The following is a 13,148-nucleotide window of genomic DNA, read 5'->3' on the forward strand; positions in this document are numbered from 1 at the left end:
AAAAAAATGGCAGTCAAAATTGAATGACCTGCCATGAGGAACAAAAACAATGTCAATAACTGCTTAAAATACAGACAATTTGCTCAGGCGATTACAGTGGTCAGGAAAACACAGACTTACTCTGAGAGGGTGCTGTGCCTTTAAGTTGCTTACTGATCCCACCCAGATCTTGCACCCTGGCCAGATGCCTGACTTACTCTAATAAACATGAATCAAAGATTGCAAAAGATCCAAAGGCAAAGACAATTTTTTATTTCCCATGGAACAGAACAATGTCAAATAGTTAACTCCATCGTTAACAATAGCCCTTGCTGTGGGCATTTATTCAATCAGTCTTTAATTCCTGTTTGACAAGCTTTATAAGGTAAGGTTTACCACTTTGCTTTAATCATGTAAATAAGCAAGGGCCATTTAGGGTCTGTGGAAGGTTAAATGATTTATGTACTTATGCACAGGAAGCTTGTCAATATTTTTTAATCTTTGCTATTACTTTAAATCAATTATTAGATAAATAAGACTAATTTTTAAAATTATAAATGCAAATTGTATTTATTTTTAATTTATAGTACTAGATTGCCTGGAAGTAATGTTAATAAAAATAAATAAATTTTTGTGGGGCATTTAAAAATATTAGAATAAGTTTTTATGATTCGGGGTTAATTAGAGAATATAATTTGGATAGTTTGGCAATTTGAAAAAAGATTTTATTCAGTCATTTTATATTTATGGAGAAACAAGATGTAAACACTGAATAAAATTGGTTAACTTTTAATTAATATTCAATAACATTGATAAACTGAAAGGTAATTTCATTTCTGAAATATTACAAAATATACTTGGGTTTATATATTCCAGTATTTATCAAAAATGTAATTCAGGCAACAAAAATATAGCACTTGGCTAAAAGATCAGAGTTTCTGCCATTAATAAAATTCAACCTATGGTAAACAGAGATTTACATTTCTTTTATTTAACTATTGATATTTTCACCCTTTAAGCCCATTATATTTGCATGTGAAATCTAAAAGAGAGAAAGGTGAGAATTATTAAAAACAGAGGAAATGAAACCCAGTAAAAACTGATTAAAAAGGGAAACGCTTTCATAATGCCAAACTAATCAAGGAGAAAGACTTCAGGAAGGCACAGGAACTAAAGCACTAGAAAAAAAATTGTAGAAGAATGTCCTTTGAGTGCTCCTGGGAATAAAAGGAAAAGCAAGATTTTGGTTTGAGAGAGGTAGATAAAAACTGTCTGAACAGATGGTAATAAAATACAAGATAGGGTTATTGCTATTGAATAAATTATGTTGGTGAGTATCATTATATGGGGTTCAGGTATGAATTCATGGTTATATGCCAACAAACCTGTATGACCAGGTGCTCAGTTTAAAGGAAAGATAAATCTTTGTTTAAAACTAGAAATTCCAAAGACTTAAAAGAGTCCTACATATGGAAAAAATGATTTTCTTCTCAGGATCCTACATGGAAATCACCTTCTTTAGGTTTTTGAAGAGTTGCTCCATTATGTAGCTTACAAAATTTCTCTTGTTCTCAGTGAAATTTAGTTCACTGGCTCTTATTTCTGGAACTTCAGAAGTGTTCATTATGATATGAACTCAACCAAATATAAATATCTTGTGTAATACCGTGGATGTAGTGTCACTAACTTTTTCCTTTTGAAAGTGTAATAACACCTGGGGTTTTCTTTATACCCTTATCTTTGCACTGATCATCAGGATTATTTGTTCTTTCTGTCTCTCGGTCTCTGTCTCTGTCTCTCTCTTCCTCTTTCCCTCCCTTTATTTGTTTTTGAAACAGAGTCTCATTATGCAGTTCAGGCTGGCCTTGAGCTCACTTTTGTAGCTCAGGTTGGTCTTGCATTCACAATGATTCTCCTGCCTCAGCCTTTAGAGTACTGGGATTACAGACATGCACCATCATGCCTGGTTAATCTTCCTCTCTTTGGTCAGCAAAGGGATCACCTAAGGAAGGAAGCATGTCTGCACCATCATGCCTGGTTAATCTTCCTCTCTTTGGTCAGCAAAGGGATCACCTAAGGAAGGAAGCATGTCTGCACCATCATGCCTGGTTAATCTTCCTCTCTTTGGTCAGCAAAGGGATCACCTAAGAAAGGATGTCCTTTGTGTGTTCTATTTCCTTAGTGCAATTTTTTACCCAGCTGTCTTTAGATGTTAGCATACCCAGTCTGAAGGTCAGTTAGCATTTAACCAATTGCACTAGACACATTTGCCAGCAGAGATGCTTCATTGTACAGCAGTGAAGTTTTCTCAAAATTTTCTGCTGGACAGTGTTATTTAGGAGCAGACTCTGACAAAAAACTATCCATTTCTCTGTCCCCAACCCAACAGCTTTGCTTCTCTTTGGGATTTGTCCATCTGGCAAGTATGAAAGAAGTCAGTCTCCTGTTTCCCTTCTCATTGCCTTTGCATGTATTTCCACCCTCTGTTGAGGGCCTGGAAAAATCACGCTCATGAGTTCCCACTTCACATTCCCTGAAGGCAAGGTGCCAAAGAAGAAAAATGTGATTCCTTTTCCAGAACTCCTAGTCAATATAATTTAAGCATGAAAGCATTTCAAAACCATACGGAATACTGGTTCAAATAAACTTTCCTCATTCCCATTCTCCTGGGTATATTAAGCTACCAATATGTCAGTCTTCTTTTGTCAGGGAATTTTCTAGGTCTAAAAGTAGTTTGGTGTATAACTGAGCATACTGATTAAAAGATGAATGAAGATTTTAGTGCAGAATTAGAATTTTCATCTTTAACCTACCCAGAAAAATGGTTTCATGAGGCTGTAGGGAGGGGTATTTCTAGACTGCCAGTCTTTTTCTGACAGTTCTTGTAGTGAACACTGGAAGAACAGTGTTGTTTTGCTCTCACTTTCTTTGAATACGCAGTGCTAGTTTGGTGCTCTGGTGGACACAAAGTTTCCAAAGCAAGAGTAGAAGAAAGAAATGTAGTTAATGGAAACGGGCAGGGTAATTTAATTTTTGGTTTGTCCTCTGAAGTTGTATATATATTAGAACCGAAAGGGTAGTGGCTCTCTACAATACTGCAATCAGTTATAATGCAAATGAGTGAAATCATCATGTTGCAACATGAATTCACTTTGGAGAATTCATTCTGGAAATGTCAAAACAGATGCTGGGTTTTAACCACATTTTCTATACGAGTGGAACTGAAATGTACTTCAGTGATTCTCCTCATTCCTTGCTTCTCATAATGTCATGAGAAATTAAGACTATTTGGCAATAGTTATTTGCATATACAGAAATATTTACTAATAAGTGTTTGATCATGGTGCTATGATTTTCTTGGATTAGAAACTTAAAATCTCAATGCGATCTAGTCCAAAAAAATGTTCAACTGAAGTGAATAGACACTTCTTAGAAGTACAAATGCCCCATGAATACATCAAAACATGTTAAGCATCTCTGGCCATTAGAGAATGCAAATTAAAATAACACTGAGATTCTATCTTACTCCAGAAAAAAATGAATCTCATCAAGAAATCAAATAATAACAAATGCTAGTGAGGCTGTGGAGAAAAAAGGAACACTTCTACATTGCTGGTGAGACTACAAACTAGTCCAAGTACTGTAGCATCAGTATGGAGATTCCTCAAAAGCTAGAGCTCAAAATTCTATTTGACCTAGCTCTTTCCTTTCTAGGTTTCTTCCAGAAAGAGTTAAAGATTCCACGTTACACAGGTACATGTGTATTCACATTTCTTGCAGCACAATTCATAATAGACAAAACTTGGACATGGTCTATAAGTCCATTAACAGATGAATGTGTAAAGAAAATGTGGTATTTGCATAAAATGGAATACCACTGTGCTACAAAGAAAAATCAATTTAGGTTATTTGTAGATAGATAGATGCAATTTGAGGCCACAATGTTAAGTGAAATAAATCAGACATACAAGTTAAATATTATATAGTTTCTCTAAATCCATGAGTATAAATAAATTAAAGAGCAAAATAAAAGATTAATAAACAGAAACAGAGATAGATCTCTTGAAAATGGAAAGGGTACCAAGAGATACAGGGTGAGTGGAGGAGGGAATAGGAAGAGGATATAAAGAGAATTAAGATGTGTTATGTACATGTACTGACTGCTCACAATGAGTGTAATTAAGTATTACAAGCATACTGATATAAATAAGTAAAATATCAGTGTGACTGTTTTTCTAGAAATATAAGTGAAAAATTCTGCCAGTTTTTGACTCTAGAAGATGGACATTTAAAAAGAGTAAATTTATTAAAGTATTTATAACTGATTTTTCTATTCAAGGTTCTTTTTCACCAACTATCATAATGTGGAACAGATACTTTACCTCCTGCCTCCTACTTTTGCTGCCTTTTATCAGTCAAATGGTATACGGACAAAGAAGAAAAGGATCAAAGCTAAATTCACTTGCAAGGAAAAATGATCTCCAGGGTAAAAAAGGTTTTATTGTAGTTTTTATTTATTAGTTTTTATCCTGTTAAAATAGTGGTAGGTTTTATCATTTCTAAATGGCACTTGATGTATACTTTATCTTAACCAAAAGGGTGAGATTTGATAGTATTTGATGCAAATAGCAAACCACATTCATACATACTTATGATGTTCTACAATGGTGTAATTAATACATCTTTCTTTTCAGGAACAAATCAGAGACTTTAGGGCACTTGTGAATATTATGTTGTTTGGGCCTAACTTGTAAAACAGGCAAGTCTAACACTGTACTCTCACAGATAAAGAAATTAAAGCTTAGAGAGGTTGGATGACATATTTAAGGCCATAAGCAGATATTAATAAGAACAGAGCTAGAATTCAAACTTAAATGACCTGTTTTCAAAATAAAGTTCTTTTCCTTTTTTTGGGTATAATGCTGCACAATTATTTTCTCCTTTGATTTTAAAAAAGTTAATAGCAACAACAGCAATAAGACAAAGTTGGCACCCAGTAATATGTACACAATATAAGAATTAGGGCATTGTTTATTTAGGTCTAGACAACTTTGCCTTGTGTCTGTTGAATACTTAACATGTGACAGACTCTCTTTTCCTCTTACTTTAAGTGGGTTTAACATTGAGACAATGCTGAGAAATATATTTTATTGATCTATATGAGTTTAATTTGCACAATATTACAGGGGTAAAGATGTTTTTGGCTTGGAAAGAGATTTAGTTCTTTACAAACGGAGCCTCATTTCTAAAGTGATCTCTCATCATTCAGGGTGTTGGGAATACTCAACACGCTGACATCTCAGTAACAAAGAGCACACAGCACACTGAACACCAAGTCAGGACCCACCTTATACAGTGTTGACCCATAAGCAGAGACCATCCTGTTGCCTAACCTTTTTGTTTCATTTCAGACTCCGTTTGCTTCATAGATGTTCTCTTCATCGTGGACAGTTCTGAAAGTTCTAAAATTCTCCTGTATGATAAGCAGAAAGATTTTGTGGATCACTTGAGTGACAAAATTTTCCAGTTGATCCCAGGTCGTTCCTTGAAATATGACATCAAATTGGCAGCCCTTCAGTTTAGCAGCTCTGTCTTTATTGGTTCACCTTTTTCTGCTTGGAAAGACCTGCAGACATTTAAGCAGAGGGCCAAGTCTATGAATTTAATTGGGCAAGGTACTTTCTCTTATTATGCCATCTCTAATGCCACAAGGCTACTTAAGAAGGAAGGACGTAAAGATGGTGTGAAAGTGGTTTTGCTGATGACAGATGGCGTTGATCATCCAAAGAATCCAGATGTTCAAAGCATTTCTGAAGATGCTAGACTTTCAGGAATATCATTCATCACGATTGGACTTTCCACTGTAGTCAACGAAGCTAAACTTCGTTTGATATCTGGGGATTCACCCAGCGAACCCATCCTACTGCTGAGTGATCCAACTCTTGAAGATAAAATTCAAGATCGCCTGGTAAGTACCTAATGAGATGATTTTGTGTTTCTCATCATGATTTTGATATTTTGGTAATAAATTCTAGAAAGAGATATATTATGCTAAAAGATGAACAAATTAAGGATTCTCTATGGAAACAGGAAAAAAGAAAGAAATTTTCTAAAGCTTCTCTCTACTTTCATGATAATTTATACCAAATAAATTGGGAAAATATGGGACTCATTCCTTGACAATCCATTCTGAATTGTTGTAAATGCTGAGGATTTTGGAAGGATAACTTTCTAATCATACTCTTGTTTCTGTTTAGACATCTAAAGACTATGACCACTGCTAATTTGTGGTTAACTTGCAGTCTGATAGTTTTGTAACTAAGTTTGTCTCTTCCCATTTTGCACCTACAGAAATCTCTTTTACTTTCTTGTCTCACCTATTACTACATTGCACTATTTAAGCAAAAGCTACAGACTACTATTTTAAAATTAGCTTTTTTGGGAGGTGTATCAGGAATTGAACTCAGGATCTCACACTTGCCAGGCAGATACTGCACCACTGAGCTCAAACCTGGCTCCAGACTGCTATTTTTAAAAGTTACCTCCTTGTTTCTCAGAGGTTAAGAAGCCCATCCAGTTTAAAATCATTGATAATCTTCAGTCAACCAACAATTTCTCCCATCAGATCAACAAATCCTACTCAATTGGTCAGGTTTTACCTGTGCTTTTCTATAATGATTGAACAGCTGTATGTGAGGACCTGTCTTTGCTGCTTTGAAAACACAAATGAAAGCAATAAAAAAAGAAATCCCTCCTCACTACATTTCTCAAGGAGAAAACTGGAGATAAATTGGTTGATTTGTTAAGTGTTAAAAATTGATTTTCTTAAGAATAATGATTTCTCTGATTTCCAAGAAGGCAGGATAAATGTGTCCTGTAAGTACTAAGCAGTTCATAGTGATATTTCCATATGTTGCAAAGAAAATTTAGGTTCTATTTCAAAGATTGTTTTGGTCCTCTTGTCCCCTCCCACATCTTTTTCTCACCCCTTATGTTTTTAATATTAGTTGTTCGTAGCATGAAACCTGGATTTTCCCTACCCAATACTGTCATACATTGAATGCTTTCCGTGTATTAGGTATCACGCTAAGCACTTTACATTTTTTATTTCATGAGTGTTTGCCACAATCTTATAGCAATTATTATTATCATTCTATTTGATAGGTAAAAAGGCTAGCCAAGACCCCAGACCATATAGGCTCAGCCTTGTGCAACTATATTCAGAGAGGAATAGTAACTTTCTTTAAGGTTTTCTCAATCAGAATTGCCCTGAAACAGTTAAACAACGTCTCAGTTCCAAAGATACTATTCTTTCTTTACTGTTATCCTCGGGTATCCTCCGGGAAGTTCTGCTTTTCTTTAGACAGAGATGATGAGCCCAACCCTGTGATGCCTGAGGTGAGTGCTCATCCGAGTAGGTCTTTTGTGTGAAAGGGAAGCGTGCACCCAGTGCTGTCTGTGCCCACAGTTCAGAGGTCTTCACACTCAGTTAAAACTGAAATGTTCCAGAAGGGAAACTGGAATGTGTAGAAGGGTTCATGTTTGAACATGAGCAGCCTGGTGACCCTGTGTGTGAGAAAAACTTACTGTAACAGATGCAGGCAGCCAGCTCTTTGTTTGGCCAGATGTGCAGGCTCAGGATGTTCCTACTCCCCCAGAGCTACCCTCCCTGAGAGCTGCTGCCCGACCAAGGAGACAGGCTCTGGGCAGAAGACTGAAGGCAGAACTGTTTGTTTCTGGGGAAACCAAAAACTGACCAGCAACAGTGCTTTTCCTTAGCCTCCTGTGTTTGTTCAGATGGGAGCTCAATGAACAATCCTCTTCTTAGAAGGGAGTTCTGCTTTCAAAACACTTCCCAGGTCCTCAGTGCTCATTAGGTGCTTCAAGAATGCTACACCACGTTCAGTGTTCTAAACAGCAGCCACCCATGAAGCGGAACCTGACTCTTGATCAGGTCATTGGAAAAATTCATGACCTGTTTCTATTATTATATCTTTAGTTGATTTTTTAACCTTTTATTTTGAAGTTATTATGTTTTCAACAATGTTAGTGAGGTATAATTTAAGTACAAAACTGTATCTACTCAAAGTGTACAATTCTATGAGTTTTGACAGCTATAAAGATTCATGATATCAGATACCAGCAACACAATTAGAAAACAAACATTTGCATCATCCCCAGTGTCACCTTGTGCCTCTTGGTACTACACATCTATCTTACTCTTGAGCTACTGATATGACTTTTGTCACTCTAGCTTAGTGCACACTTTATAGAATTTTATATAATCTGAGCTGCTTATGGATCAGCGATGTGTGTATTACTTTTTATTGTAGAGGAGAATCTAGTGGAACTTAATAGGCATGATTGCCCAAAATAATAGACTGTACAGGAACCAAGATAAACCACAGTATTACATCCCTTTTACAGTTCTAGGAGGAAATATCATGTAAGAACTTCATGAAAACATTTCCATTCTGAATTAACCAAGAGACATGAACATTATAAGTGAAGTGAATATGTGAAATGTTTTTAATCATTACTTTACTATGATTTATACAATAGTCTTGAATCATCAGTAGCAAATTCAGCCCAGTGTCTCAGATGTATTATTTGGTCCTTTAGAGAAGTAAGAGCTAAACCTGTCCCCAGGCTACTATTTTTAAAAGTTACCTCTGAGTTATTTCTGACAAGTTAAGAAGCCCATCCAATTGAAATGTGTGAAAATTAAAACAAATTTTTTTCTGTATTACCTTTAATGCAATTATTTAAATAACCTTTATGAGAATAAGTGTTATGACAAGTTAGTCTGTCTGAAGATTTTTAAGAAAAATAAAAATTTTTGGTATTACTTCCATTATGTCAGGAATTAATTTGGTAATGTCTTTATCATCTTTAGAGCCATATGCTTTACTTATTTATTAATTATACTACCATTCTCATTTCTCAAGGCTTTCTTTGGAGTCTTGTTTCTGTTTTTTTTTTTTTTCAATTATACACTAGCAGTTTTGCTTTTATATCTAGCTGAAAAGGATTTGTTTTCTGGTCATGGAATTTGTTATCATTGCCCACTAAGTCCTTTACTTCCATCCTGTTTGCTAACCGGGGCTTGTCACTTCATCCCTTTCTCACATTTTCTTTAATCTGTATCTAACATTGACTTTATGCTCTCAAATTACATCAGTCTCACAGTTTTCACTCTTTCTCCTTTGACAAACCACCATAAAACTGTGAATCTTTTGGCAAAATGCACCTTTTGCTCTAATGATGACATTTCTGTTTGTGCTCCGCACTGAAACTCCACAATCCAACTAGAACATAAGAGAATAAGCTTTTCCCTCTGACTTGGACCATGGGTGCCCAGCTGCTGTCCTTGTAGCCTGACTCTCTCACTGCCCTACACGGAGGCCCTCACTACTGCTAAGACATCCAGCGCAGTCCCTGTGGGGCCGTCTGTCTCCTTCATTGCTTCTTTTGTCTTATTACCCACACTAGTCTTTATGACTTTTCTTCATAAACTCTGACATATAGAGTAGCCTACCAGCAATGAGTTGATCTTTTGCAAATTGTCCAGAAATCCCACCAGTTCCAAGAAACCAGCTTGTTACTGAATGAATGCTCCATGTCTAGCCCAGGACCTCCTTCCTATGCTGCTGCTTTGTGTCGTCCTCTGTCCCTGGGGCTTATAGACTATAAGTGACCTTAGGCATGGGACTTTGTTCTTTGTGCAAAACAGTCTTGTCATTGTGTAGTTTTGGGTCCAGTTTTGTTTGCATAGAAATATAAATTCCAGCACACACAAAATCAAATGACTTCTAAAAATAGTTATTTGTGTTGTGGTTTTAAACTTTATGGCACATATTTTTAAAGAGCAAATGAAGCAAAGCAAAAATTTAACTTTTAGGGGAAGAGCTGAAAAATTATATAAAAGAAAAAACAAAAAATAAATTAATGAATTTAAAAACAGATAAGGATATTGGTTATTTTAGAAGTGTAAAATGACAAAACTTGGACTTTTAAAAACTTCAGTAGTTGTTTTCAAATATTACAATTTTACTTGAATTATCAAAGCTTTTAAAATCACTTCTTATGAGCTCCTTTTGAGTTTCTTTTTAAATTTTCCTTCCTCATGGTGAACAAGCTTCTGATGTATATGTTTTAAGTATTTTCAGAATTCTGATTATATTGCATATGTCCACGTGCAACTTACTTTTGCACTCAATGTTTTTAAAAATTTGACTATGTTGAATTACATAGATCCATGCATTTACTTTAGCTGCTGAGTAGTATTTCATTTATTGATCCATTCCTCTGTCGATGGATGTTTTAATTGTTTTGAATTTTTTACTATTAATAGGTCTTGTACTCTAACTACTTTGAAGATAATGATATACAGTGTACTAATGACTGTTATTCTCTTAGTATTTGCTTATGAAATTTTGTTTTATGTTTTCATAAAAAAACCATATCATAAACATGGAAATTTGTTGGCAGGGGGAAAACACAATGAATATTGAAATGTACAAGTAGAAGAATATTTCTAGGGTTTATCTGGAGGGGATAGATGAATATAAGGTAAAGATGGGAATTGTCCTGGCAGCCTAGAGGTGAGGCAAGCACATTGCAAGCATTGCAGGCAGCACCCAACATTATGTAGAAGGGAGGTACAGTTTTATACTGGGACCTCCGTGTATCTGAGTTCCTATTTCTCCATAGGACCTACTAGCTCTTAAAAGATTCAATTATCTCATCCATTTCCAGCCTGGACTTGTTTGTCAAGGAATTTAAAATCATACTGGAGAGGTGATAGACAAGACTTGAGTTTTTATAAATAGCACCTATGGCCAGAGTTTTATAGTTCCTGAGAATATGTGTTCAAAATTTCCTCCTTTTTTATGGGAAAAACTACCTGGACTTGCCCAAATATACATGACTTATTTATGGCTGAAACAGGATGGAAACCCAGGAATACACTTAATTCCTAGTCTAATTTTCCCCCATGAAATCATTAGAATCACTTAAAACTTCTTGCTTTTTCCTCCTCTACTTCATTTTTAATTTGCATGTAAATAAAGGCAAGACAAAAAACTAAACTGAAAGGATATAGCCTCTTCCATGTAGATGCACACTGATTTATCTTTGATTTCCTTGTAATTTTTAATATCTTATAACAAGTATTAAAGGGATTTTCTCCTTCAGATTTCTATTTTACCATATGTAAGCTACCTCTGAGTTCAATCATTAATTAGCACATAACTTCTGTTTTAGGAAAGGATTAACCCCATCCATTAGCACCGGTTAATTTCCTTCTCATGTTGTCTTCCCACATGGCGTTCAGTGCGTTTGTCAGACAATAAAGTCATTGAGCTGCAGGACCTGAGAGAGGCCTATGTGCTGGACAAAACACAACAGTTCTGTAAAATTGTGCACTTCAAAGAATTTTGAGAAATATTCTGGTTAATTCATTCCTGTGTAGGTGTGTATGATGTGACCCTATAGATTGTCAAGAGATTCTCCCCAAATGTGTGGCCCCAATCAGGTCATCACTATGGCTCCAAATTTGCTGCCTTACTATAAGTGAGAGATTGGACCTGCTCAACTTCTCAGGCTATGAATATAATAAAATATATTTGTTGTATGTTATATATGTATATATTTCATAATGACCATCTTTTTTACTATGAAAGATATTTTATTTTTCCATAATTTAAAATTTCCCCTGAAGTGGAAAGTTATAAATGTATGTCTTCTTTATATAATGCAAATTGCTACACACAGTTCAAATTTTCTATAAATTTTTTAATATTCTTAAAATTTATTTTTTAATTAAAGAATTTTTTTTGTACTGGGAATCGAACTCAGCTTTGTGCTTGCCAGGAAGGCACTGTGCTGCTGAGCTACATCTCCAGAAATATCGTTAAAATTTAAAAACTGAGTTTGTTTCCTATGTCAAACTTTTAAAAATAGAATACTATATTTGAGGCTCTTAAAATTTTAAGTAGAACATGCTTCCTCCTGAGATTCTAGTAATGGCAATCTTTGTCTTTCCGTGATCTAGGTCATTTAAAAAAATGCCATTAAGCTTTCTAATTTTCACATTTTGAGATGTAATAAAATTATTAAGACCCACTAATATTTTGTGAAGTTATGACTCTAAAATTAACATTCTAAAGCTAATTTAAATGGAAAAAATAGAAGATATGAAAATACACAATTATGTACTGTGTCTCAGTCTTTGCAAGAGTGAGAACTTCTCACAACTGACTAAACTTGTGGCTGAATTATGGACATTTTACAGCTGCTAAAAACCCCCAACAAAAGATAAAACATAGAATGTAATAGAATAAGATTCTTAGAAAACACGGTGATTTTTAATATGACTCTTTGAGTCTCCTGTAAATACATGGCTGAGAGCGCTCCTTGAGTGGTTTGTAGGTTTTATTGCTTTTACAAGGTTGAAAGACTGAATTACTTTTCTTCTTGGAAATTGCATATCCCATAGGGAATAATTAAGACTAATAAGAAACTAGAAGCAGAACCCATTAATTGAGTTAATGTTTCATTCTTTTTTCTCTTGTAGGATATTCTGTTTGAAAAGAAGGTAAGCACCACCTGTCTTGCCTGCAAAGAATTACTCTAAAAGCTTGTATTAACAAATCAGCATTATAATCCACATTAGAGGATAAAGTATAACCAAATAAAAATGCTTAATTCCTTTTAATATGAGCTGCTCTTTTTAAGGCATATATCTGATTTAAAAAAAAGTCATCATATCCACTGCAGGTTGCAAAATTTAGAAAATGTAGGGACTATTTAATGATTCAGGTGGTGATTTTAAAATTCTGTAATAATCAAATAGCATAGTTTTTGCTTTATTCTACGCGTATCTCTGAAACTAGCTTCTTATTGAAGGCTTCTATTTTATGTAGAAACCTTCATGGTGTTGGCCTTGATAAGGCTAGCGCTAAAAGACAAAGTTGAGTCACCCCTTCCTGCACTCTATTGAGCTTCACTTTAAGCTCACTCTTTTGAAGAAAAGGAAGCCTAACAGTGGCAGCCAGAGCACATGGCAAAGGAAGCTGGCCAAAAGTGATCAGTTGGATAGGATTCAGCAGATCATGCATGTGCCAAGAATTTCTGAGCTAGACAGGCACTTCTTAAAGTAAAGAGTT

The 13,148-nt window shown here is 35.1% G+C and overlaps 1 protein-coding gene across 1 annotated transcript in view; it reads left to right on the forward strand.

Moving 5' to 3' along the window:
* Positions 1-203: 203 nt before the first annotated feature.
* Positions 204-13,148, forward strand: part of Col28a1 (collagen type XXVIII alpha 1 chain) — a 182,803-nt gene continuing 169,858 nt past the window's right edge. Inside the window, exons 1-4 of the mRNA XM_013158142.3 lie at positions 204-364; positions 4,319-4,465; positions 5,391-5,947; positions 12,557-12,577. Coding sequence (XP_013013596.2) covers positions 4,342-4,465; positions 5,391-5,947; positions 12,557-12,577 — 702 coding nt within the window. The 5' untranslated portion in view covers positions 204-364; positions 4,319-4,341. The remainder of the gene's footprint in view (positions 365-4,318; positions 4,466-5,390; positions 5,948-12,556; positions 12,578-13,148) is intronic.

Source organism: Cavia porcellus, unplaced genomic scaffold (assembly GCF_034190915.1).
Source record: "Cavia porcellus strain 051 isolate PalLab524CR breed Dunkin Hartley unplaced genomic scaffold, mCavPor4.1 scaffold_2, whole genome shotgun sequence".
NCBI lineage: Eukaryota > Metazoa > Chordata > Mammalia > Rodentia > Caviidae > Cavia > Cavia porcellus.